At 51.6% G+C, this 26,526-nt stretch overlaps 10 protein-coding genes across 10 annotated transcripts; 6 read left to right on the forward strand and 4 right to left on the reverse strand.

Moving 5' to 3' along the window:
* Positions 1–283: 283 nt before the first annotated feature.
* J4E82_002597 (uncharacterized protein) lies at positions 284–2,228 on the forward strand (the record flags this gene model as incomplete). Its single annotated transcript, XM_051728896.1, has 4 exons — positions 284–364; positions 415–550; positions 604–1,651; positions 1,697–2,228. 4 exons carry the CDS (start codon positions 284–286, stop codon positions 2,226–2,228), a joined length of 1,797 nt encoding a protein of 598 aa, XP_051591414.1.
* Positions 2,229–5,272: 3,044 nt separating this feature from the next.
* J4E82_002598 (uncharacterized protein) lies at positions 5,273–6,460 on the forward strand (the record flags this gene model as incomplete). Its single annotated transcript, XM_051728897.1, has 1 exon — positions 5,273–6,460. The coding sequence occupies one exon, from the start codon at positions 5,273–5,275 to the stop codon at positions 6,458–6,460; it is 1,188 nt and encodes a 395-aa protein (XP_051591415.1).
* A 3,387-nt stretch (positions 6,461–9,847) lies between these two features.
* On the forward strand, positions 9,848–11,600 carry J4E82_002599 (uncharacterized protein; the record flags this gene model as incomplete). Its single annotated transcript, XM_051728898.1, has 2 exons — positions 9,848–10,516; positions 10,560–11,600. The coding sequence occupies 2 exons, from the start codon at positions 9,848–9,850 to the stop codon at positions 11,598–11,600; spliced, it is 1,710 nt and encodes a 569-aa protein (XP_051591416.1).
* Positions 11,601–12,178: 578 nt separating this feature from the next.
* Positions 12,179–13,322, forward strand: J4E82_002600 (uncharacterized protein; the record flags this gene model as incomplete). The annotated part of the gene is made up of 2 exons (XM_051728899.1): positions 12,179–12,305; positions 13,099–13,322. 2 exons carry the CDS (start codon positions 12,179–12,181, stop codon positions 13,320–13,322), a joined length of 351 nt encoding a protein of 116 aa, XP_051591417.1.
* Positions 13,323–13,456: 134 nt separating this feature from the next.
* Positions 13,457–14,041, reverse strand: J4E82_002601 (uncharacterized protein; the record flags this gene model as incomplete). Its single annotated transcript, XM_051728900.1, has 1 exon — positions 13,457–14,041. The coding sequence occupies one exon, from the start codon at positions 14,039–14,041 to the stop codon at positions 13,457–13,459; it is 585 nt and encodes a 194-aa protein (XP_051591418.1).
* A 566-nt stretch (positions 14,042–14,607) lies between these two features.
* Positions 14,608–16,121, forward strand: J4E82_002602 (uncharacterized protein; the record flags this gene model as incomplete). Its single annotated transcript, XM_051728901.1, has 3 exons — positions 14,608–15,289; positions 15,393–15,672; positions 15,977–16,121. The coding sequence occupies 3 exons, from the start codon at positions 14,608–14,610 to the stop codon at positions 16,119–16,121; spliced, it is 1,107 nt and encodes a 368-aa protein (XP_051591419.1).
* Positions 16,122–17,401: 1,280 nt separating this feature from the next.
* Positions 17,402–19,956, reverse strand: J4E82_002603 (uncharacterized protein; the record flags this gene model as incomplete). The annotated part of the gene is made up of 3 exons (XM_051728902.1): positions 17,402–18,785; positions 18,835–19,437; positions 19,484–19,956. 3 exons carry the CDS (start codon positions 19,954–19,956, stop codon positions 17,402–17,404), a joined length of 2,460 nt encoding a protein of 819 aa, XP_051591420.1.
* Positions 19,957–20,955: 999 nt separating this feature from the next.
* J4E82_002604 (uncharacterized protein) lies at positions 20,956–23,564 on the forward strand (the record flags this gene model as incomplete). The annotated part of the gene is made up of 4 exons (XM_051728903.1): positions 20,956–21,081; positions 21,138–21,633; positions 21,683–22,445; positions 22,493–23,564. 4 exons carry the CDS (start codon positions 20,956–20,958, stop codon positions 23,562–23,564), a joined length of 2,457 nt encoding a protein of 818 aa, XP_051591421.1.
* A 796-nt stretch (positions 23,565–24,360) lies between these two features.
* Positions 24,361–24,705, reverse strand: J4E82_002605 (uncharacterized protein; the record flags this gene model as incomplete). The annotated part of the gene is made up of 1 exon (XM_051728904.1): positions 24,361–24,705. The coding sequence occupies one exon, from the start codon at positions 24,703–24,705 to the stop codon at positions 24,361–24,363; it is 345 nt and encodes a 114-aa protein (XP_051591422.1).
* A 90-nt stretch (positions 24,706–24,795) lies between these two features.
* On the reverse strand, positions 24,796–25,546 carry J4E82_002606 (uncharacterized protein; the record flags this gene model as incomplete). The annotated part of the gene is made up of 2 exons (XM_051728905.1): positions 24,796–25,281; positions 25,334–25,546. The coding sequence occupies 2 exons, from the start codon at positions 25,544–25,546 to the stop codon at positions 24,796–24,798; spliced, it is 699 nt and encodes a 232-aa protein (XP_051591423.1).
* Positions 25,547–26,526: the final 980 nt, after the last annotated feature.

The following is a 26,526-nucleotide window of genomic DNA, read 5'->3' on the forward strand; positions in this document are numbered from 1 at the left end:
TGTGATGCACGTTGCTGCTCGAAGCACACCATGAGATGGGTCAAAATACCCGATGGCAGGAAAAGGTTGAGTCTGCTGCTGAGTGGCCGGATGTCGGAACAGTGGTCACTGCAAGGTTTCCCGGGGCCCCACGTACCCACGCGTTGAGATGCACTACCTCATGGAGCCGCCGCGACTGGTTAACCCGCGGCTATGACGTGAACCAATTTGAACAGCACGTCTCAATGCTAATCACAACAGCATTTCACAACACAACGCATCCTGTGACGAAGGTAGTTTTGAGATGTCGCCCGTAACGCAAAAATTAGATCTGTATGTCGGAACCGACAAGCACCGGTGGTGGAAGGAGGCGGTGGTATATCAGGTATATCGACTCGACTCTACATGCTTTCTCAGTATTAACAAAAGCGTCAGATCTACCCCGCCTCATTCCTGGACAGTAACGGTGACGGTTGGGGCGACGTTCCTGGCATCACGCAAAAATTGGACTACTTGAAGGACCTCGGCGTCGATGTGATATGGGTATCGCCAATCTATAAGAGTCCACAAGGTAAGCCTCGGAAGCAATAGATCCATGCAACATATGTACTGACCTCTCTATAGCTGATATGGGATATGATATCGCAGACTACGAGGACATCGACCCCAGTTATGGCACCTTGGCTGATGTTGACAACCTTATCAAAGAAATCAAGAAGCGTGATATGAAACTGGTTATGGACCTTGTTGTCAATCATACCTCAGAGGAGCATGCTTGGTTTCTGGACTCGCGATCGTCCAAGGCATCGTCGAAACGTGATTGGTACATCTGGAAACCCGCCAAATACGATGCTGATGGCAACCGTCAACCTCCGAACAACTGGGCGCAGATTCTAGGAGAGGCCAATTCAGCGTGGACGTGGGATGAAACCACTCAGGAGTACTATTTATCGCTCTTCACGCCCGAGCAACCAGATCTTAACTGGGAAAATCCTGATGTTCGTGCAGCTGTTCACAACATCCTTCGCTTCTGGCTTGACCGAGGCGCATCTGGTTTCCGTATGGATGTCATCAACTTGATCTCAAAGGTGCAGACATTCCCCGATGCGGAAATTTCGGTCAAAGACAACAAGTACCAACCGGGTGCTAAGTACTACGCAAACGGTCCTAGACTTCATGAGTGGCTGAAGGAGCTTCGACGCGAAGTACTTTCGAAATACGACACGCTCACCGTTGGAGAAATGCCATTTGTTCGAGATGAAGACGAAGTCATTCAAGTCGTGGGAGCCGAAAACGAAGAGCTGAACATGATCTTTGCGTTTGACTTGGTGGATATTGATAATATCCCAGGCGATTTCAAATATACTCTGCATCCCTGGGATGCGCGCGACCTCAAGAAGATTGTGAATAGACTGCAGCGTTTGATGCTCGAACGCGATGGATGGAATTCGCTCTACGTCGAGAATCATGATCAGCCTCGAAGCGTAAGCAGGTACACTGACGACAGTGATCAGTGGCGCGAATACGGCGCCAAGTTGTTATGCTTGATGCAAACCACTTTGGCAGGGACGCTGTATGTCTACCAAGGTGAAGAGATTGGCATGCGCAACGTGCCTAAAGACTGGAAGCCAGAAGAATACAAAGATATCGAAAGTATCAACTTCTTCAAAAAGTAAGTCCCCTACCCACCATCTGGACGTTCCGCTAACACCTGTAGATATCGTGACATGTATCCTGGCGATGCTGAAAAGCAGGCCTTGGCAGCTGAGATCATGCAACGAAAAGCTCGCGACAGTGCCAGGACGCCGATGCAGTGGGATTCGTCTGCCCAAGCTGGTTTTACTAGCGGAAAGCCCTGGATGCGTGTCAACGACGACTATCCCAAGGTCAACGCAGCAGCTCAGTTAGAAAACCCTGAGCCTTCGCCCGGCATGTTGTCTGTGCTTGAATTCTGGAAGCGTGGTCTGCAGTGTCGCAAAGAAAACAAAGATGTTTTCGTGTATGGTGACTTTGAAATGCTTGACATGGAAGACCAGAAGATCGTTGCATTTCGGCGTTGGAGTGAGAAGAACGCTTTTATCACCTTGCTAAATCTCAGCGGCGAGCAAGTAACATGGGAGAAGATGGGAGATCTCAAGGTGAAGAAATGGGTTGCTGGCAACTATGACGAACGACAGTTGGACGAGAAGGCGAAGAGTGGAAAGATACAGTTGAGGGCATGGGAGGCCATACTGGGCATGCTGCAATGAAGCTTGACCCGCTAGTATAGGAGTAGTCTGGAAATGTATTGCATACAAGACCATGAGGTCTGAATGATGATTCGCCGCAAATCAAAAGCCAGTAACGTTGAACAAGAACACTCTAAGTAAATGACGGACACAACCTTTCCGCTCAAATATACTTCTGAACATTATGAAGCCTTCAAAATGTTGTTTGCGATAACTTATATTCTTGTTTAATGACTCCATTGGTAATCTAGGTTCACGAGCATTTAAGTACTACTTGATGGATCGTATGCTGTAATATTTGTCAATATATAGTCCCTTTCCATGGACTAGAGATATCACAGCCATAAATCAAGTCACGTTAACTCACAACAATGATGCGCAGAAAATAAAGTCATCTTGTGTTAAGAAAGCTGAATGTCTCGTCTTTTCACAGTTCTTTTGTATTGACAAGGCGGTGCGGCTTAATAAATGATAGTCATACTTCTGCTATGCCCCGATATCTGTAGGAGTCCTTGCCAGAGATCATCTAGCCGTGAACAACCTTGGTGACAGATCATGGTTGTCTTTCCAACCCCGTCTATGTTGATGCGCTTCTTGAATAAAACCTCACGATTGGCAATTCCTTGATTTCAAAATAGCGATGCTTACAACCACAAGCCCCTAGATAGATGCAAAAACTTCGAGCCATTAATCTATGAGGAGAATATATGACTTCTCTACGACCTCGGTCTCTTGGGCAATACGCGCAAGAAGCAGACGCAATCTTGGGCGAAGAAGATGACATTCCTGAACTGAAAGCGCAATTCCCTTGATGCACAGCCTAGCTGACTCTGCCACGTCCATCCAAAAATCTCATCGTTGCAAAATCAAGTGCCTAAGCAGCTGCAACCACCCCTTTTTGTGCGAACAAGGCCGTCGTCGACAGCATTTAGCAGAGGAAGGCCAGGACAGCAGATCCACAACTCGAAACTAGGCACGATGCAGCGCTCTAGGCCCCTGGACCCTTGAACTCTTGAACCCTTGAACCCTTGAACCCCTTAAGGAATAAAGAATATTGTGTAGAAAGAATTTGGTAAGATTATTCCTTTTTCGGACTGCGATGGGGTTGATAGAGTGGATGTTTCGATACCCTTAAGATGATCTTGAACTTTGGCAACACACACTGGAAATTACGTCTATACATTTTCGATAGTCAAATTCCTGCGATCCTGAGACACTGACCACAGCGATGTTCAGAGTATTGGTGTGTATTCGGATTAGTGCGGCATCCGGTTGAGATCTTCGTGTGACATATCCTGAAGGATGCTAGTGTGCAAGGCTGGACGTACCACTTTCACCCTAGTCTATCAAGATATCCCCGTTAAACCGTTTCTATCGATTTTGTGATTAATATCCAGTTGTGCTGGATGCTGCAATAGTCATGGTCTTATCTCTGAATGTGCATAGCGAGCACTGGCGGTGAATGGTAACAGTATTGTGAGTCAACATTTGCACAACGAACGCAGTCGCCAAAAAATCATGAGTAATTGTCTTCTTCTCGACGAGTGCTGAAAAGTGGCAAGCGCGGCTCCAAGCTGTCAGGCGAGCTGGCATTGTTAGCTCGATTTGCGACAGCGAAGGGCCGGTGTCTCTGTGGGGCCGCTTGGCACCGCTTGAACACAGGGAACGGTATTCCTTGTTGCGGCAGCGGAGTTGCGAGTCAAGGCGTGCCGAGTATACGAGAATCCTGCGACGCAAGTGCAAGATGGCAGGAGAAGGAACATGCCGTATTCGATAGACTGTCGAGCACATCTCGTCACAGTCTCCGTCATCAGTACCCGTCTTGTACCACCGACATCATTCTAGAACCTCGTGGTGTCATTAGCAAAACCCTCAAGCATCACTGTACCTTGGTATACTAGTAGATCTCCATGATCGACCACCATAGCAGAAACCTATTCCGATATGCCTGACGGTCCGCAAGGTCTCCGAACCCCAAAGGGGTATACTAGAAACAGCGATGTAAATGCTACCCGTGGGGCTGGTAAGGGAAAGGCTCTTGCGCAATTAAAGCTTGAATAGTCGGGGAGTCCTAGGCCAAAGACCTCGGCCAGGAGCTCAGATGCCGCGTCAAACTCTATGTCGCACAGGCCAGTAGTCTTTTACCCGGTGGTCGCTGCATCTATGGAGAAAGGAATATGGGCGACTATGTGTAATGTTTTGGACATCATACCTGTCTGTTGTCATGATGCTCGATTTACGGTCAAGTAAGAGAGGGTAGAACGATAAACGTCAAGTGTGGTGGCTGAAACAAGCTTAGCAGCTCCCGCTAAACAACCTCGGAACGGCGGTTTCCGCCATCCGACTCAAATGGAAGTCAAAATAGCCGACCTGGCAAACTCCTGCTTGCGCGCGACTCAGATATGGCACGAATAAAGGACACGCTAACGCTACTATTTTCCCCTCGAACTACCAAAGCTCACTCCACTTTAGTTTCAAGGCAGCAAGGCTGTAAAGCCGCACGGTGCGGAGAAAGAAGGCTAAGTTTCCTCCCCTGCGCACATCGGGCCATCTCCCGTAACCTTAACCTGCTTAACCTCAACCTACCCTGCGCATTCCAGGCATCTCCCGTACACTTGTCGTCGATCCCGCAGAGGATAGCGTGAAACGAGACAGTCTAGACAACCCTTTCATCACATCACGTCTTTCAATAGAGTCGCCATGTTTCGAAACGAAGCTACTATGAGCCTCGCCACAATGGTGCTCAGGGGCCAGTCACTGACTATCGATGCTTGCTAACTACGAAGACGTAGAATGCAAATCGAGGTTCTTGAGTATAAGAGAACCAGTTCCCAGCGCAAAAAGTAAAAGGCATCAGCTTCGATCTCGTCTACTTCAACACTCTCGCTTTCAGCAACCAAAAACACTTACTTTCGCTACTACTCTACTCGACTTTTCAGTCTCAAGTCTTTCGTTTGTGCAGAGCACTTACCTTCTTTACTATCCATATCGATCACATATCGTATCCATCCGATACCAACTTTCAACTTACTTAATCAATCTCGAACCAACAAATAATCGTCAACATGAAGTTCTACGCTGCTCAGGTTCTCGCTTTGGCCAGCATCGCCAGCGCTCTTCCTCGCCCCAACTACGGCACTGGATCTTACACTCAGCCAAGTGCTCCTCTCTCTACCGGTGTCTCTGGTCCTAGCTACGGATCTGGTGGCGCTAGCTCAGGCCCCAGCTACGGCTCTGGCTCTGGCTCTTCTGGCTCTTCTGGCGACAAGACCCCCAGCTCTGGCAAGGGAGGCCTCAACCTTCCTGGTCTCGGCGGAGGTGCCGGTCTCCCCGGTCTCGGTGGCTCTGCAGGAGGAAAGGGAGGTCTTGGCGGCATGCTCGGTGGCCTCACGGGTGCCGGCTCTGGCAAGCTCCCTGGTCTCTCCGGCGGCCTCGACATCCCCGGCCTCAGCGGTTCAGGCGGTGCCAAGGGAGGACTTCCCGGTCTCAGCGGAGGTGCCGGTCTTCCCGGACTCGGTGGCTCTGGCAAGGGAGGTCTCAACCTTCCCGGTGTCGGCGGAGGTGCTGGTCTTCCCGGCCTCAGCGGAGGTGCCGGTCTTCCCGGACTCGGTGGCTCTGGCAAGGGAGGCCTCAACCTTCCCGGTGTCAGCGGAGGTGCTGGTCTTCCCGGTCTCGGTGGCTCTGGCAAGGGAGGTCTAGGTGGCCTCGGTGGCCTCATGGGCGGAATCGGAGGTGGCGCTAACGGCGGAGCATCTGGCGGTGCTCACGGAGGTGCTGGTGCCGGCGTAGGAGGTGGAGCATCTGGCAACGCTGGTGCTGGCGTTGGCGGCTCAGTCGGCGGTGGTGCTCACGGAGGAGCTGGTGCCGGTGTCGGTGGTGGTGCTGGCGTCGGCGGCTCAGTCGGCGGTGGTGCTCACGGAGGAGCTGGTGCCGGTGTCGGTGGTGGTGCTGGTGTCGGTGGCTCTGTCGGTGGCGGTGCCGGTGTAGGTGGCCACGCTGGAACTGGAGCTGGTGTTGGCGGCTCAGTTGGCGGCGGTGCTGGTGTCGGTGGCTCAGTTGGCGGTGGCGCTGGTGTTGGTGGCCACGCTGGTGCCGGTGTTGGAGGCTCAGGCTCTGTCAGCGGAGGTGCTGGAGCTGGTGTCGGCGGTCACGCTGGTGCCGGTGCTGGTGCCGGTGCTGGAGCTGGAGGAAACGCTGGTGCTGGTGCTGGAGCTGGTGCCGGCGCTGGAGGCAACGGAACCTACGATGCTTAAACTGCTTCAGTTGAAGCAGCATGGACGCTTTATTATTTGGACCCTGGATTAGACGACTGTCAAGATTCGAGATACGACTTTTAATTTAATTTTTTCAAAAGACTCTTCGCTTTGTGAGTGACCTACAGTGACAATGTCAACATCCAGCTTACGGTACTGTTGGTGGCGAAGCGAGCATGCAAGGTGGGTAGCTCTGACCAGAACACCATAGCCTAAGGATCAGAAGGCAGTCACTGCCTTCGAGCATGGTCTTTGCTGAATAGTACATCTCGACCCATCTGCTATGGCCTCGAAATATAACGGCAACGACAGCGTGCTCAGACAGTCCTGGAGATATTATCATAACCTGTGCGTGAACATTATAGTTACCCCTAACTCTGCAAGCTGGCGGTAGTGTAAGCGAATAGCAGAAAGTGATATCTGTTATCACTGCGCTAAGACGTTAGCTAAAGCAATGGTACAATTGCTTTCTATCTTATCCCTGAGTTGAACCAATAGCATGGTTTGAGATACAAACATCCATTCATATCAGAAGGTCAGAGGTCTATCAATACTCGACCATGAACCTATGAATATATGTATCAGGGATTCGCTAGCGCTAAACATGCGTCAACTGCAAGACCAACACTAGATGTTTGTTAGTCTTCATGGTATCATTTAGAGGCGTTCGAACAAGACTCACCGACCCTCCTTCTGCCGCACCACGTCGTCGATGACGTCCCGGTCCAGCTGGGGAAACATGCCTGTCAGCGTCTCGACTACGACCTTGTGTTCCTGACGTTGTATGCGCCTCGCTTCCTCTGCTTCAGCTGACGCCTGTCGCGCAGCGACATCTTCTGCCGTCAACCTCTGCCTTTGTCGGTCGTCTTCATGCGATGGTCGTTGCTTCTCGTTCATGTTAGACTGAGGAGCCTGACCGGGAAACTCCGTTGACGCGCGTGGCGGTAAATGCGGTTTCTGGGCTATCGCAGGTCCAGATGGATGGTGGGTATCATTGTCCGAGAAGATACGACCAATAGTGCTAAGTGGCCGTTGTATTGTGCGCAATAGGCCTGCGACAGCGGCATTCTCTTCTTCTGGCTGCTCCGCCTCAGACTTGCGATCCTTTAGACTGGTCGACCGTCGTGGCCCTGCAGTCTCTGCCTCCATCGAGTTTCTTTGTGTGAGTTCCGGCCGTAATGGTGTCGTCTTTTCCGCTATGTGATGATAGTGAGGTGAGGGCATACGTTTATGGTTAGGCGCAGTAGGGTGTAGTAACGCAGATGAAGACGAGGATTCGGCTTCCTCGGCTGCATGGCGTTCAGCGATGGCTGAGACGGCCGCTTCAACGTTTTTCTCGAATTCCTCATCAGTCACGGTCAAAGACGTCTTGTCAAGACCTTCGATGAATTGGATGGCGCCCATTAAGGATGATATGTAGTAACCTGCTTCTCCACCAAGCTTATCCTGGTTACGGAACCGCAGAATGTATTGTACGTTCGAGACAAGATGATCGGGGTTCGCTTGCAGTACCGTATAGATGAGAAGCGGTACGAAGGCATCGGCAGATTGATCGGAATTTGATGTCCGCAAGAATCCAAAGATGACCTTGCAACAGTTCAAGATACAGATTATCTTGTCTCTGGGTGCTCGATAGCTCTTTATCTTCAACAGCTCTTGTTGGGCCAGATGTAGAAACTTCTTGCCCTTCTCACCTACAGGCTTGATATCCAAGTGCTCTTCACTGACCCATTTGTATATCCGCACCTTCTGCGCCAAGACCTCATCTCGCTCTACGTCTTCTTGATGCTGACCTCTTCGGCCTGGTCCTGGCGGCTCTTGTCTCCGTCGACCTTTGCGTGGTGATGCAGGCTCTGGAGGTGGGATTGCGGGCGAGAATGTTTGAGTGTACAACCGATTCATGACTAGTTTCTCCATGCCTTCTCTTGCGTTATCGAACTCGGCGTCGGACACCGTCCGCCATACCTCGCATTGTGCCATCTTCTTGCTGATGAATTCGAGGAAGTCTCCAATAATCTTGACTTGCTCATGTACCATCCATTGCTTCTTCCCGAATTCCAAGAGGAAAGAGCGCAAAAATTTGGCGACAGGGTCTGCGGTCCGGTGACGGAGCTGTTCGAGAAAGCGGTGGAAGTCGAAGGGTAGGTCTGGCTCAGGCTCTGGTGCTGGCTGCGCTGGCTTGTACTTGGAAGCATGTGCGCTGGGCGAGGTCGGTTCTGCAAAGGAGGTACCAGTGCCAACGCGGTGTAGAGAGGAAGTGCGAGGAGGTGGAGACTGAAGTGAAGTCATCGAAGCCGCATCGTCGGCCGGAATAGGCAAGGGCTTGTCGAGCGGCACAAGACTTGACCTTCGGGGTGGGTAGGGAGTTGAAGGCGACTCTAACATGGGGGTCGCTATCTCCAGTCTGGGAGACATGATCTCAGTCTCGCCAGGCCCACCATCCCCCTCGAACTGATCCATGATGCTCTGTATCTCCTCCCGCGAGTTATCCACAGCGTCTCCTGTGCCGTCATGGTTCGCAGCATAGTCGTCAGCCGCAGCGTCTTCGGAATTTCTTCCACTTGATCGTTCTTGCGACATTGGGGAAGTAGTTCGGCTAGGTACGTTACTCGTCGTGAGGTATCTGTCGTCTTTGGGCGGTGGAGGGGGAGGCGAAGGTGATCGTATAGGTGCTTTGCCCGCCGATTTCTCGCTGAGCTCAGGTGGTGGTGTTGATGCGCGGTCCAGCGCTACAGTCTCTGTCTTGGTGGTGAGCTCCTCGATTGGCGCCGTAGACGATGTCTGCACAGCCTCCATATCTTTACTCTGGTCGACTTCTGCACCAGCGGGGGTCGCCTTCGACTCCTCCGGGGTCTCGTGCACTTTCTCTACCATCTCCGACGACCCTTCCTTCGATACGTGCCCCTCGTCTTGGGCCTTCATCTCGACTGGCTGCCCCGCGCCGGTCGTGGTATTCGTGTCGTCTGCCAAATCCGTTGGATCTGTGGCCTGTCCGGATAGAGGCGCGCTCTCGTTCATCGTGGCCACATCTTGTTGGTCATCGACCTTCTCTAGCTTCGCTTCGGCGTTGCTGTCTTGGGCTGCATCGTGTTGCGGAGTTGAGTTCGGGGGAGACATAGACCGACTGCGACTGGGGATTGTGGAGAGGCGATAGGTGGTTGATCAAGTGTCCATGGGTCTTCTATGGAGCTCGAAATAGCTCTAGCAGGGCATATATATGTCAACTGTCTCAGTCGTGGTCGTCTGTTGCGCCTGCACCTGCGCATCGTCCACATGGTCTCCCGGCATCTAGAAGCCGAGTCTCCGAGCGGCCCCCACTAGCGCGTCAAGCAATGGCAAACGTGCCGTTGCCAAAACCATTTCTCCACCGCGAACACCAGCCCGACCATGTGCGGCATCTTCTTCTCGCTCAGCCGAGCTGGACATGTGACGCCTGACACGAATACTCAGCAACTGCTCCAGAACAGAGGGCCTGATAGCACAGGGCAGCATCAAACTGTCATCGAATCCAGCCCCGAGGCATCTTCAACGCGTCTTCACGCGACTTTCCTGTCAACGGTCCTTGCTTTACGCGGCAACGACGTTGTCAAGCAACCTCTCAAAGACGTCGCCACTGGCTCCGTTCTTTGTTGGAATGGCGAAGCATGGAGCATTGCTGGACATGCCATTGATGGCAATGACTCTCAGCTTATCTTCACTAAGCTCTTGAATGCGTGCGCCAGTACAGGCGAGACATCCATTAAAAGCGTCATTCAGCTGCTTTCAGGCGTGCGGGGCCCGTATGCCCTTGTTTTCTTCGATGCACCTAACAATCGCATCTACTATGGACGCGACTGTCTGGGACGACGATCGCTGCTCCAAAAGTCAACTCCAGACGGCACACTTGTGTTGTCTAGCGTTTGCGATAACGCTTCTGGTGAGTCCTGGACTGAAGTGGAAGCCGATGGCATCTATGTCCTAGATGTCGATGCCGCAGACTCGACGTCGAAGTCGTTGCCAGTTACAAAGATTCCGCACCGCCGCTCAGACCCGAAAGAGGACTCTGGACTATCTTTCGTAGGTAGGTCATCTGGTGCGCGAGTCCTGCTAACAGACTCAGACCCTGCCATTTCCCACTATGAATCCAACTGTAGACATCGAGCCTGCAACACAGAACACGGACGCGACCGAGCAGTTGAGGTTATCGTTGGAAAGGTCGCTCAAATTGCGTACTCAGCATATACGAGAGGCAGTGACCAGCAATGCGACGCTGGGAGCTCCAAAGGACGCACAGGTCGGCATCCTCTTCTCTGGTGGCCTTGACTGCACAATCCTCGCGCGCATGTGTCACGACCTCCTACCGCTCAGCGAATCTATCGACCTCCTCAATGTCGCTTTTGAGAACCCTCGAATCCATTCCAATCTCGAGTCAGGAACCAGTCCGTACGAGCTTTGCCCGGACCGTATCACTGGACGATCGTCACACGCCGAGCTCATAGAAGTCTGTCCAGGGCGAGAGTGGCGCTTCGTCGAAGTCAACGTGCCCTACACCGAGACGCAAGCCCACCGTAGCACTGTCATGGCGTTAATGCATCCGCACAATACAGAAATGGACCTTTCCATTTCGATCGCGCTGTATTTCGCCTCACGCGGGAATGGTCTAGCGCACCTCTCAGACAAGGCTCACGCCGAGCCATATACCACCAACGCACACGTCCTCCTATCCGGATTGGGGGCTGACGAGCTTTTTGGCGGGTATCAACGACATGCAGTAGCTTTTGCTCGGCACGGATACCCCGGCCTGATCGAAGAGCTGGAGCTTGACTTCAGTCGACTAGGAAAAAGGAACCTGGGTCGTGACGATCGAGTTATCAGCGACAGCAGTAGGGAAGTTCGATTTCCGTTCCTCGATGAAGACTTCATCGCATTAGCGCTGAGTCTTCCGGTGACAGCCAAGTGCGATTTCGGCCTGGCGCAAGTGGTTGATAGTGAAGATCCTATGCAGTTCCTCGAGCCCGGAAAGCGCGCTCTTCGATTGCTGGCCTGGCAATTGGGCATGAAAAGAGTAGCTGCGGAGAAGAAGCGTGCGATCCAATTCGGCGCTCGCACTGCCAAAATGGAGACAGGCAAAACGAAGGGCACACATGTTCTAAGTCAATAAGGTTAGTCATCTTCATCTTTCTCCTTTGGCAATGATTACAAACCGAGCAAGCGATTGAGACACCGGTGTATATCCTCTGGGCTGTCCTATCTATTGATGGATGGGCGAACCTTCAAGCACGTGGTGTCGTTGATTCGTTTTCAGAAAAGGCAAGTCTGAGCCTTGTCAATATCATTGTGTTATCTTGGGTACTGTACTATGCTTTCACTAACACAACAAACAGTATGCCCATCACTGTCTAGTCATATCGGTCTGTCTATCGCCTGGTATTTGTATGCTGCGTGACATCGTCTCATCCTAAATAAGCTTAGGAAGGAAGAAAATGAAACGACTATCCGCTAATCTTCACCTTATCCATTCACCATCTCCGACCGACCACTCAAAACTCGAATGCCGACAGGCAAGGATGCACCGATCGTGAGGTAGCCCGATCGACACAAATTGCGACTTCATAAGCGCAGCCGCAACCGTACGAAGCGCCATCCAAACCAGAATGCGAAAAAAAACGTTGAAACGGTGAAGTTTGAACCAGTGCTTTTCTGTCTGGCAGAGGCGCTTCCGTCAGGCCGTACACCATCATGGCCTCCATGTCCGCTAAAACCATCGCCGCCAGGAATATGATCACCAGAACCATGACGGCCTTCGCCATGACCTCCATCACCTTTCTTTTCGAGCAAATCAATGTCAACCTCTACTCAAGTCAGAGTATGTGACGTAAGGACGGTGGAAGCCATCATCAAGTCATGTAAGTTCATTGCAGCAGGAATCATCGATACCAAATGCAAAGTAGATGACGTAGCCCCCAATGAGAGCAATAACAAGAGTAGATAAAGCAGGCCAAATGACCTTGGTCCAGATGAGCCGTTTTCGATGTGGGCCTTCTTTAAATCTGTCGCACTCGACTGAGAAGGCCAAAGGTTTGCATCAAATGGCAAATCCTCTACTGGGGCTGATATACTTACTGGCCGGCATGACGGTCCAGAACTACGCGACTCTTTTAAGATGAAGAGACCTTTGTATGGATACTGCAGTAGTCTTGACGGCATACATCGCCTGAATGAAATATGGTGTAGGTTCTAGTCGCAGCATCTCGTAGGGAAAGAAGCTCTAAATACGATGACCGTGAGGAAAGGTTGAGGATCCCTAACGGCCTTGCGTGTCTACACACGCCATCACTTCAGCTCTTACTGAAAAGAATTGAAACCAATCCCATCCATGTTTACGCGTATCGGACTGCCGAAATGAACGTGCATTCCTTATGTGCAAACTGTCTTCACGTGCGATGATTGATCCTCGATAATCAGTGGCGAATCACATGTCGTAGAAGGTTCCAGCCACAGCTGCACCGCCACAATGACGCAACGCTATGTGTCTATATACCAGCCACCACGCACTCCTCAAGCCTTTCTCATCGTTACCTGCAAACTCTCAGTATCATTCAATCTCCCAAACCAGACGTCGTAACATACCACTCAACGACACATTCACCAACAACCAGCGACAGCCAGAATGCCTGTCCCCATGCCTTCCACCACCTCACAATCCACCCCAGCGACGCAGTCTTCAGCTGCTGCGCAGACGGCGCACAACGTACAGAATGCGGCTACGCAAGCTCTAGCGAGCGCGACCCACAGTGAGAAAACCGAGCAGGAGAAGGAAGCCGAGCGACGATACGAGGAGGCGATGGAGGAGGAGTACGCTAAGAGGGAGGGTGGGGCTTAGGCTTCAACATGTCAACCATAAGAGGAGGGGAGGATATATCACAGGCTCAGAACGATACCCAAAACGATCAAATTCACGTCACGAATAATAGATGAAAATCACCACTTTATTCAATATTCAAATTCACAACTGTGTTACCCTGCCAGCGCCTTCTTCACTAACTCCATAGGCCTCTCTCCCATAGGAATCTTCAACGCCAACTCATGCCCTTGATCCGTCATCTTCCCCCACGTCTTCTGCAATATCCTTACAATCTTATCCTCATCATGTTCCTTCTCAAACGCCTCGAACTGGTCATCCAAGAAAACTAGGCAAGCCACGTCCTCCAACACCATTGTCTCCTCGTTGGCCTTCAAATCCTCTTTCCGTATCAAACTGCCCACTGTCTCGCTGTCTTCTTTACTGTACCCAGAATCTAGGCATATTTGCTCAACAAGTTCGGCTTGTCGTTTCTTGAGGTAGGTGCGCCAGGCGTGGTAGCCGGGGCGTGTCATTGGGTAGCTGGATCGTGGTACCTCCCATCGGCGAAAGTGTTGGGCGCGGATTGCTATGCGAAGGGGTTCTGAGGCATCAGGGGCGCGTTTCTCGAGGTAGGAAGTGCATTTCTGCGCGTAGTGCAGTTCGTATGGCATTTCTTCATTGTTGATGGTTACTTTGTTTGGGTCGAGCGCGTGGGCGGCGTCGATGGCTGTCAGGGCGCGTTCTAAGGGTGTCGACATCGTGACGGTGGCTCAAGTGGGTGGCAAGGATCTTGGGGGTAACGCACAATGTTGCGATGGGTGCGCGAGAGTGTTGTAAGGCATTTTGTCTGGTGTGAGATTGGTCGATAGGTGTTGCGCAGAGATAGCGGCAGATGCCCCGCGTCGAGTGGGGGGTTTGCTTGGTGGTACCCTGTCTGTATGCCCTGTCGATCTTCGCATCATAGCCGCAGCGTCTTCACCGTCTATCTCGACGTCTTTGCTATAAACCCGCTGCACCATTGCGTCTTATGCAAATGCATGGGCTCCTGCATACTAGTCGCGTCGTCTTCGCCCTGGTATCTTGCATAACAGGCGTAGATGCATTCGCTTCATCCGATTGGGCAGATACAACCCCCCTGCTCCGCCCCTTCTAACCTCGAAAATCAACCCGCTCACCTTGTTTCTCAGCCTCACCATATATTAACACAGTGACCGAGAAGTTTACGCCATGCCTCACACACCTCCTGTTCACACCTACACCTCCGTCTTCGTTTGTCTGCTTAATTGTTCATCCGAGTATCTCCAATCTCGAATTCGTATGCTACATGTCTCAAGGCTGGGAGGCGTCGACTGGCGTAGGGGCTTTGAACGATTGGTTCACACTTCACACCACCGAGGAACCTCTACCACAATACGACGAAGGCTTTATACTAGATTTCGACGAATCATGGCTATCAGCTTTCATGGTTGATGAGGTTTTGCCAGGTCCCAACAGCTCGCATACACAATTCAACGCAGGCGTTACCTCATTTGACGACAGCGCTGGTTGCAATGCTGATGTCGACTTGGATACTTTAAGTCTTGCTGGGCTACCCACCCCCCGCATGCCGTCATTAAACCGATTGGATTGTCCATCGGATCTTCTGAAGGATGGAGCTTCGGAGAGAGTGAACATAGTGGCTACAGATGAACAGGAGACTAAAACTGAGTCAGCAAATGGTTCCTGCCTGTTCCCTACAGGCAAAACCGTACTGGGTCTCAGCGAAGAATCACCACCGACAAGGGCTTATCATCAAAGGCCCGCAAAGCGTTCGACTTCTGACAAACCTAAATCCAAGAGGACCAAGATTTCGAACGAAGTCCGCGTTGTGTTGGACGCGCACTTCGATAATAGCGCTTATCCGACTGATGGTGAGCTGGTTCTACTATCCGGAAAGACTGGATTGCCTGTATCAGTCATCAAAAGGTGGTTCGTGAATGCAAGGGCACGCAAGACTATGCCAGAAGGTAAGAAAGCTCATGGTCTTGTTACCAAGTCAACTATACTTGACCCTCGTCATCCGATATTGATGGTTCATGATCTTGAACGGTGCTGATAATACTTTTGTAGACAATGCCGACGCAGATACAAACGTGGATAGTCAAGAACTTCATGAGCGACCCGAACGTAGTCTGTCGCTGGAGCCTGTCGTTGGTCGAGATAGTCTTCAGGACTTGGATCGATGCTCCCCTGCGCCCAGCGTAGCCTCACTCGAGAGATATGTGAACCAGACCGCAGATCAGGACTCAGTTCCTACTTTAGTCATCGAATCAGCCTTACAAGCCGACCATTTCCTACTTGCACCACTTGTTGACGCGCAATCATCCAAACGTCGCAACACAATCTCAAAGTCTAGGCAGCAGTCTCCAATGCGTGCTTTCAGTACGGCGGGCTCAAACAGCTCAGTTGGTTCTCGTAACAGCGTCAGAAGTTCATGCAGCCATATCTCTGTCGATTCAAGGGGTTCTCGTCGTGGTCGTAAGCGTTGGACACAACCACCATTACCGCCCGAGGCGCATCGACGGAAGATAACTCTAGCAAGTACTCACAAGCAGTCAAATGGAAGCTCTTTGCATGAAAAACAGGTGAGTGAATCGTTCCTGTAAGCACGATTTGGGGGTATCAGCGCTATAACAATCTAATACTTTTGACAGAATTCGAACGTTCCTACGTTACGAAGTACCCGCTCGTACTTTTGCACTTGGTCTAGCTGCAACAAATCCTTCCCGAATCGTTCCGCGTGGGCACGACACGAGGAAGCCATCCATCATTGCCCCTACTATTGGATCTGCTGTCTAGACGTAAAGATAGCCATGCGGTTACCAAGATGTTTTGTTTGCGGCGAACGCGACATTCTTTTGAGCCACCTTGTCGAATGCCACTTCAGTAGCTGTGCGGAAAAGCCGGAAGAGTGTCGGACTTTTGTGCGAGAAGACCAACTCTCGCAACATATCAAAGGAGTTCATCTTGATAAAGGGGGCGGCAAGAGTTCGATACCCAAAGACGTTCTCTCGGCGTGGAAAAAAGACAACCCCTCTTTGTTGCCATCAGCTCTTATCTGCGGTTTCTGTGGTATGATCATGGATACTTGGTCGCAGAGACAAGCACATGTCTTTGATCATCTCATCGACGGCATATGCAAAGCTGCGTGGTGGCCATTGAGACTACCGTTCATACCAACGAGAATTCCATGGTAAGTACATAGAAAAACCCAGCATTGGGTCTGAGCTAAAATTAGAGCAGTGCTGGTCCCTATACCTGTTCAGGTTGCATCAGTACATTCGCAAACATACAAGTAGCCTTTGAACAGCACGAAGAATGTCGAACCTACTCTTGTCGTCATATCCACGACTGGCATGCGCTATTCGAACGCAATAAGACCGTGGACAATCCGCCTTTCATCTCCTGTCGCCTGTGTGGGACGGGATATCCGGTCCCTGACCTGACAGCTCCGGGTAGGGGCTACATAGATGACATGCGTAAACACGCGGAGTTCCACAAGCTGCGAGAATGTACACAGGATATTTTCGCTGACAAAAGTGACTTCCATGAACATATGCGCATTTGCCACGGCGCGACAATATGCTCGACTTACGCTCCTTGGCGCGTCAAGCGATTCCTAGAGCAAGCTAGACATGGCATTGTCTTAGGTGCAATGCTTGTTACCGTTAATCCTTTTCTCACAAGCAATTCTTTATGTGATACTAATTCTTTTGGCTTTCATCTTGTGTACTCGGAGGCTGTTTCTGTGGATTGCGAGGATGTTAGCAATGGGTAATTGAGACGTTTTCGAAGATTGTGGAAATCACTGACAAAGAATGCCACTTCCTTTACAGAATGTGCTCGCAATCTGAAAACGCTGGCACTGGATCACTGGCGCAATGGAGGATTCAGTCAGTCTGTGATATCATCATGAATCGTTTCATACGTTTACCACGAGTATACTATGTGGTATGCTAGCTGTCTTCGTACCAAATATACAGGCTAACGTTATTTGAGCACGACTTCCGCTTCCTAGAAATGTTGTTTGCCGTTGGCATGCCGTTCTTTTACCTTGTCACCCTGTGAAAGTCCCTCTATTACCCCCAGCTGGTTTGCGACGGATCCTGTGTCCATGAATTGCTATGCTGGTGCGGCATAGAAGGTGGCGCTTGGAAGTAGCCGTTTGTATCTTGTTGTTGTTGCTCCTGTTGTGGCCATCCATTGCTATCCTGCCCAGATATCGACGACGCACCAGGACTGTGACCTTGTCCGGACTGCGGCGCTGGTAAACCTGGGCCATATACCATAGCTCTTCGTTTCTGGCCGCCGGATGGTTGTGGCAACTCAGGTAGCGGCTGAGGTGACGGAGTTGTCCATGTCTGTTGGCCAGGGCTCGCGTCGAATGTCATACCGTGTGGTTGGGGACTATGACCGGATCCGTCGTACGAAGTGCCATTATATGACATGGAACTTGCGAAAGGACTAGATTGCGGGAACAGACTTGGTGGTGTTGTTGGGCCTCCTGGGTACATGAGTTGTGGCGCCTGTGGAGATACCGATGGCATCGGTACCCATTGTGGAGGGTAGGTAACAGGTGGTGGAATTTGTTGTACTGGAGGCGAAGTGTGCGGTGATGTTTGTTGGCGTTGGTAAAGCTGTGCAGATAGAGCAGCGGACTCTCTTTGGAACCGATCACGCCAGTGGGTAAAGCCAAACCTTAGGCCAAATTTGGATAGTACTGATGTGAAGTCATGGATAGCGTTGATGGCACGAGTGGTGGGGTCTAATGGCAGCATCTGTCCTTCAGGAAGTAGTGGTGATGGGAATGGTGGTGCGCTGACCTGCGCAGGTGGTGCCAGGGGATCTTCGGATTCTGTTTGAGGAGCCAGTGGCGTTGGAGGTACCGGTGGTCTTGGGTCAAGGATCATCTCCATGTTGCGTGACAGAACGTCCACAAACTGCCGGCCTGTCATGTAAGCGCGCATAGCGTCATAAAAGGTGACTGGAGGCTTCACAGTGTTGGAAGGTTTGTCCAGTATGGCGAGTAGGTTCGTAGCGTATGCAATGCAATGTTCGAAAATCAAACGCTGAGCATACTCGTGAATATGAGGTATCCGCGGGCTTGGCGAGAGAATATAGACGTAGCTGTAGAGAAGTTCGAGCTCGAAGAATGACTTGACGGCAGGAAGAGTACTCTGAGGCATGTCTTGGAACCACTCTGACATCTTGCTATACTGCTTCCAGATGTATTGATATGGCTCTTGCCAAGGCTCCCGTCCAGATTGGAAAAGGTCCATATACCACTCTGACTGAATCTCTCGTATCCTGAAGAGATCGACAGCTGTATCGAAAGACTGTTGGAAGACTTGAGATGTAGGCGAAGCAAACTTTGGTGAGATGGAAGCGTTGTGGAATGGAAAGCCGACATTCGCAGCCTCGTCTGAGAACGAGAAGGCGCGAGTCTGAACGAGCGATGTCGATCTACCGGGCGGTTAGCAAGAAAGAAGGAGAAGAGGGAACATGGACTTACCTATCCAAAGAGTATACACACCAATATACTCTTCTCCTGATCTCTAGCTTCGGCCGTGACATTGCAACAGTCTTGGACGGATCTTGATGTATGCCGAGATCTACCATTGCTCTGGAAGCTGCGCCGACTAGTGTCCAACTGTCAAAATGATGGGGATCCATAGTGGCGTAGATGGTCCAGAGTATCAAAGCTTGAATACTGGAGACGTAACCAGGATGTAGTACATCTTCGGCATTCTCAAGAGCCGCATTCATGTGGCCAACAGCATCGGAGTAATGTGTATCACCCCTCGATTCAGATTGGGAGAGACAGGCGATAGCCAAAACCATACGCACACTCCAGCGATCCCAGGGTTTTGCATTGTCGCCCTGTGAATAGACGGCCTCTACGGAAGAGTAAAGAGTAGCTTCCTCAAAGACTGGCCATAAGGTGAAGATGTTATTTAAGTAATGTTGAATCAGTGGTGTTGCTGCGTATTTTGGAGGCAATGCTTTGATCAAGCCGGTTGGGAGTGGCTCTTTTGCGCTGGCCGATCGAATCAAGCGGGCGTAAGACATCTCTGTTGTGAAGCCATAGAAGTCTCTTGCAGTAGCATTCACGGCGCTTGGAGAGTTAGTACAACACACCGGGATTAATGGGTAGCACTCACAGGAGACCAAAATCTGAAACGAGGTCGTCGATTTCTGAGGCTTCCCTACGTCTCTCAGCCCTCTTGCTGATGGGTCTCGTTGCCTTTACGGTATCGACAGATGCTCTACGTGGGGTCGAGTTCTCAGACATGTCCAACATCAGAACGCCAGAAGACTTGCGCCTCGCACGGGCTTCATGTATCTTCTTCTCTAGTTTCTCAACTCTAGACTCGAGAGTCGCGACATAGCTCCTTTCCTTGCCTCTCGCAAACTGGTCGTTGGTGCTCGAGCACTCTGAGGCCCGATTGGACTTTTCGCATGCTGTGCATGCGGGCAGTTTACCGTCGCACTTGACTTTTGCTGCTCGACATCGCGAACAAGCGGCGACTGGCCTGCTCACCCGTAATAATGGCGTTTCCAGCACCATCTTCCTGCTATCATGGGACAAGTAAGTATGCATCGCACGATCACCTGACGCTGGGTGGATAACCATCCGAGACGTAGTCAAATAGAGAATGACATGGAAAGAACAGGCGCAGGGACTGAACGAAAAGAGCACTAGACACAATGCATGGATATGGATGTAGACTACATGGTGAGGGCGGCAGTGGAGTGAAGAGGTGCCTCGCCTTACGACCGATACGAGACGGGACGGTACTTACCAGGCTCGGTCGAGTCGACGTTGTGGGAATAGCGCGGCGATGCAGAAAATGCGTTCCGCGGACCAGGTTGCCGAAAAGGCGGTGCAGCAAGCGATGGATATGGTGGTTTGGCGCTCTCGTGGTGTTGAACGGGTTGACGGGTGGCGTAGCGGGCTCGCTGAACCCTTGACGGTCGCAGTGCCGCGGCTGTATGGACGAATTGGGAGGCAGCAGACGGCGGTGTTGCCCCGCTGAGTTCGAGCAGCAAGAAGACAATGCAGAAAGGGACAGCTGTGACGCTGACACGAGCGACGAGATGAAGATAGGCAAGTGCTAGAGCGGGTGCTGGGAGAAGGGGCAGCCTATCAGGGCGCCGTTGCAGACGATGCCCACGCTGCACGTCAGTCTCTCGGCTCCCAGAGTTTGGACACGTTCTCGGCCTGTCACCACATCAGCCTACGCCGCACCAACGACGGGGCGTGTCATGCTTCGTCTTCCTTTTTGCGCCGCCTGATTGGGGACGCTCGGTAATGCGCAGGCGTTTTTTTGTGGCCCATACGACGACGACGCGCTTTGTTCTTTTGGTTAAAGAAACTCCTGCCGGTCGACTCTCCGAAGGTGACTGCTTGGCCGTCCCGTAGACTAGGTGCCGCTGTCGTATGCTCGACTCTCCCCCATCTCCGCCTCGACATCTCTCTCCGAACTGAGAGCACAGGACCACTCCTCGCCGGCGCGACAAACCTCTCGGGCATGGACGTGCGCGGCGATCTCCCCCACATCCCAGGCCGCCGAGCATCATAAGCCAGCTCCCTCGTCCTCGCCTTGTCCGCCCGCCTGGTGAGAGACGAGCGATGGAAGTCGCGACTGCGACACACACCAAGACGGAAGGGGCCCCGCACCCGTCTGAGGAAGGAACCACCACCACGGGCCAGAGTCGCATCGCCCACACCCTCACAGCTTGCTGTCGCTGCCGGACGGTAAGCACCCTCTCCCGTCTCGCTGGCTACGTAATTGTCCACTGACCTTGGCCCAGCGCAAGACAAGATGCGATCCCGGACTCCCTCGATGCGGGCCATGCGAGCGCACCAATTCCCACTGCGAGTACTATGACCCCACCAAGGGACGCAAGATCCCCCGGAATTATGTTGTGCACCTGCAGCAGAAGGTGCGCGACCTCGAGAAGCAGCTGGCTGATCTCGAGCGCGACGACGTCGAGCCGGACCCTGAAGATGTGATGCGTGGGGCCGCTACAGTCCGTGTCCAGGATTCTGACGAGTCCAAATTCCTGGGACCTTCAAGTGGAATCACCATCACCCGCCTGGTCATGCAGCTGGCCAAGCAGTTCACAGAGTCCAAGAGCATATCCGAGATTGTGCCACATGCCGAAGCAAAGAATGTCAAGGACACCTTCGCCCAGGAAGACCAGCGACCCACCTCCAAAATCTACCCCATGGTCAGCGACGTCGCTGCTGAAGAGCTTCCCAACAGAGATCTGACCAATCTACTGGTAGAATTGTTTTACTGCAAAGGCGCGTACGGTTGTCTCAGTATGACCCATACACGAACTGACTTGATTAGTGCACCCCATGTATCCAATCTTCCACGAGCCAACTTTCACCAAAGACGTCGATGAGGTCTATAATGGCTCCACCGACCCGTACCAGAATTACTGTCTGCGCATGGTCATCGCCATCAGTCTGCAGAAGATGGATACACAGTACGCCGGTCTCGCTGATAGCTACTATCTCGCAGCCCTCAAATACTTCGAGGCTGCCATCAAGCCAATGAATCTCAAGACTCTGCAGTGTTTTGGCCTGGTTGCAGGCTATTCACTCCTAACGCCAACGAGGACGGCCGTTTACTACATCATCGGTCTTGGTGTACGGCTGTGTCAAGCCCTCGGCCTACATGAGGAGAAGACAATCAGCATGGGCCCCGGCGGACGCTCTGCAGACCCACTCGAAATCGACATGCGTCGCCGGTTGTTCTGGAGTATACTGACTATGGATTACGGCTTGTCGCATAGTCTAGGAAGACCTGCCCATTTTGCAACACGACGAGAACACATCGATGTGAACTTTGGCGAGCTTGTCGACGATGTCTACATCACTAGGGAGGGAATTAAGCCTGCACCTCAAGCATCGCTCAAGAAGTGGATTGGAATACATTTCTACAAGATGCGATTGCTGCAACTAGAGATCCGCAAAATGCTCTATCAAAGAAAGAAACCCGAACCCAAAGACGACCAGCACCCCTGGTTCGCTCAGATGCTGTCGAAGATCGAGGCCTGGCGAGACACAAGTCCTGAGATGGACGGCGGATCGGGACTTAACAAGGTCTGGTAAGTATTGGCGCCGTCATGCATGGTACATCAACTAAGTCGCATAGGTTCATTGGTCGATACAACACCATGGTCGTATTCATGTACCGTCCGTCTCCACAAGTTCCTCGCCCATCCCTGGACGCCGCCATCCGCTGTTACGATGCTTGCCAATATAATATCTACATGACCATGAAGCAGATTGAGACCAAGAGTGTCGATGTCACATGGATTTTTACGCAGTCTATCTTCATGTGCATCAACACCATGCTCTGGACACTGTCATACTCTGAAGTGCGAAGACGTCATAGCCGCGAGGAAGTAGAGGGTCACCTGAAAGTGGCAATGGAGTCAATCAGACAGGCTTCCGAAAGATGGCCCGGCGTACAGTCTGCTATTGGTCTGTACTACAACTTGATATCTGCTTGCATGAAGATCTTCGACAAGGACGGCGACGTTCCCATCTCAGCCAGCTCTCCATCTGACACTGCATCTGTCGGCACTGGCAACATTGTGGACGGTATCAACCGATCGCGAACTACAAGCCCGGCAACGGCGTCTACCTCGTCGGTACGGACACCTTCCGAAAAGGTATCAGGACCTTTCGGCTTCCTACCCGAACATAATCAACAACTCTTCAACTTTACCAACGGCCTCTCAAATCCGCCCAATCCGTTCTCAAGTGCGCCGAGCGCGCAACAAGCTGGATTGCAGACGTCACCTCAGCAAGCTCCACCAATGGCATACAATGAACTAAGTCCAAAGACGTCCATGGAGAACAGCATGCCCTCATACAGCTACGCACCTACGACTCAATTCGCGCCTCTACCTACAACGTTTGCTGAGCTACCTCAGTGGAACCCAACATTCACGATGCCGGCGCAAGATGGTTACAACATGACGAACATGCAAATGGCTTCGCCATTTTACAACGAGGCCTATGCGGCAAACCAGGGTTATGAGATGGCAGATTATCTCAATCCGGCCTGGAGTCAGGATACTAGGGGCACCGGACTAAACCAGCAGCAACAGATGGAGTTGATGCATGACTTCGAGATGAACGAGGCAAAGAACATCGAGATGATGATCGAACAGAGTCATCAACTCTTCCGCCCACCTCAATTGCAGCAGACATACTGAGGGAGTGCAGACAATGTGCGCTCACAAAAACACCCCAGAAAATTTTACACGACTCGTCTTATTCCAACTGCTATGGTGTACGAATACGAATGCGAGGCGATGTGGAGCCGACAACAACCCGGTTGGGTGGCGGACATCTCGATCCGCGATGACCCAACACGTCCTTCATTCCGCTGGAAACATCATCTTCCGGCTTGGCTTCCGCGTTTGGAAGTCTTTTGGCATGTCGATCATGTCGATCACGTCCTGCAGGTTCGTCCAGTGGCTGTCGGATTGGGCATTGTTATCGATTGTAAAGCAAGAGTCCACGCGGGCCCAGATTCACATCCTGGCCCCAGAGATCCTTAACGCCCCGGATGGTCCATGCACCGATTACAATTTTGTGCGAGGCATACTCCGCGCCTGGCTCGTTCCATGGCAGGAAAGCGGTCGGCTCCGACATGAGAACAATAAGACAAGACGAACACATAGAATTACCGTAGAACACATCCATAGCACATGTCGCGAGCTCGAGCATGGATAGCCAAGAAAATACACTTGAAGTTCACAAGAAGAGCAAACTAAGATGGCAGACACGAGGTTTACGCCTTGGTGTTTGAGATTAGCGCTGTAGAAGGCGGATGGACGAAAAAGCCTCGAAAGCAACTACACAATACACAGGGTTGGTTCTCAGCTGGCCTGAACAATCTTGATACACAGTATAAGACAACCTTGATCAACTCTATATCCTTCTACTTAGTATGATGCGTGCTTCAATTTCCGTCGCCTCTCCCGCACTAATCATAAATCTCCAAGCCTATACCTGTTCACTGCCACGCAACCTCTCCATCTCTCTCTCAACCCATTTCGCAACCTTCACCAAGATATCTTCAATATCGATATCCTCATCCTTCATCTCGTCATCCTCATCATCTGTTTCACTTGCAGCCTCCTCCCAAACATCGCGCATCACTTGATAGATCCAACTACCCCCTTTCATCACAGTAACATGCTCCCAATCGTTTACGATCGGCCTTGTATCGTCCAGTTCCTCCACCAAATCGATCAAACTGGCAAGAGGATCAGACTGGTGGTCTGACAAGAGGTTTTCGAGTGCGATTTGAGCTCCGCGTGTGAAAGGAGACACGGAACGAGGTGACATTGGAGGATAAGGGGCAAAGGTTGAAGCGGAGGTTACTTGTAGTGGTGTCGGAGGCTTCAAAACTGGTATCTTGGTGTCTGGCAACAACGGTCAGGGTTTACTGAGAGTGACAGGCGGGTCAGAGAACATGTCGTCCCCGGATTCTGATGTAGGTGTGCGTAGACGAGCTTCCGAGAGCTTGACAGGGTAGGCGATGGCTCCTCGTCGCAGGCGCGCTGCAGAGTTTCTCCTTGGTTGCGGAGATTCCGGGGTATCGTTGTGCGCTCCGTCTGCTGCTAAATCGCCTTGCCGTCGCCTGGTCACAAGTGTCGTACTTCTTGTTTCCCTTCTCAGCTCATGGGTCCTGACGTAGCTGGTTCCCTGACTAACCGCACCTTCCTTCATAGCAGTGTCATCCTTGGTTATCGCATCGCTGCTCGGTGATTTGTGCTTCCTACGCGTTTCCACGTTCATGGTCCCAGATGGCTTCCGGATCTTGAGTTTGACCACGAGACTGGGTCGGACGGCTGGATTCACGCTACCGTGCAAGGAAGGCGGTGTGTTTTCGAACTGTTTGCTGGGAATGCTCTCAGTTTGCTGTTTGTTTGTCAGTTGATTTGAGGCAATATGTACTGCTCGGCGTGCATACCATGGCGAGCTTCCTGCGAGTCGTCCTTCCCACAGAAGGAGAGTATGAAGATGTCGCTCTGTTGACGTTTGCCATATCATCGTTGAGATTGGTGGTCTTTGAGGGAGTGAGTGAAACCGTCTCAGTGGAGGCTCGTGGCTCAGCAGGTGGTCCGGAGAGGTGACGCTTTGGATTCTTTTCATTGCTTTCGGGTGTGCCGTGGTTCAGGCGCATCCTTTCTCGCCTGTTTCGTGAGTCAAGCTTCCCATCTCCTGATCGATTGCGCTCCGATACCGCCCTGTCACGATTTGAGACGCGGTGTCGCTCTCGCCTTTCTGCCCGATTCACCGAAAGATGAATGTCGTAGGAAGACATAATAGTAGTAATGAAAAAACGAAACCGAATCACAAGGACACAACGGAATCGTGCAACCACACAAGAGAGTCCTTACTGCCACAAGGACAGATAAGAGCTCAATAGGCCGTTGTAAGAGAAAAAACGAATCCGGGCCACAAGGACACTACGGAAACGTGCAACCACACTAGAAAGCCCTTACTGCCACAAGGACAGACAAGAGGTTAATAGGCCGTTGGAGGAACGTGCTACAACCAAGAGTGGTGCCTGTAGCGCAAATGATTGCCATGGACCATAATGGTCTGTCAGAGACTTTTTTCCGAAGAAAAGAGAGCTCCATGTCGCAGGCTTCTTCCACACGCATCTCCCTGAACAGGGTGACACTGGTGGCGGGGTTTGCGGCGAGCCGCGTTCCCTGGCTAGACAGGTTCACAATTAAGAGCACAGGACCGAGTGCGCTACAGTTAAGAGCGACGATGATCTTCGCGAGCAATAGCAAAAGCTAGAGCACTATAATGTGATGCAACCATTATAGAGAGATAAAGAAGAGGAGAAGAAATCTCAGAGATTCAATTTATCTCGAAGTGTGGGGCGCGTGCGTCGCGTCGCGTCATGTCTCGAAGCGGAAAGAGCAAACGTGAGGAAGGAACTACTCTCGATCCTCACCACTCACATCGCGCCACTACGCAAAGTCTGCCTGAAGGTATTAGAAACTTCGTGCCCTCTGCTTTCATAGTGCTAACCGCAGCGTATGCCTTCAAGATAAAGCATAGCCAAGATATAACTCATGTAAATCGGACTTTTTCGTACGAAACTGAATGTATCCAAGTCAGTGCCAAGCGTGGAAAGTGCCTCTCTCT

This window comes from Alternaria postmessia (genome assembly GCF_024291825.1).
Source record: "Alternaria postmessia strain BMP 2775 chromosome Unknown scaffold_10, whole genome shotgun sequence".
Lineage (NCBI taxonomy): Eukaryota > Fungi > Ascomycota > Dothideomycetes > Pleosporales > Pleosporaceae > Alternaria > Alternaria postmessia.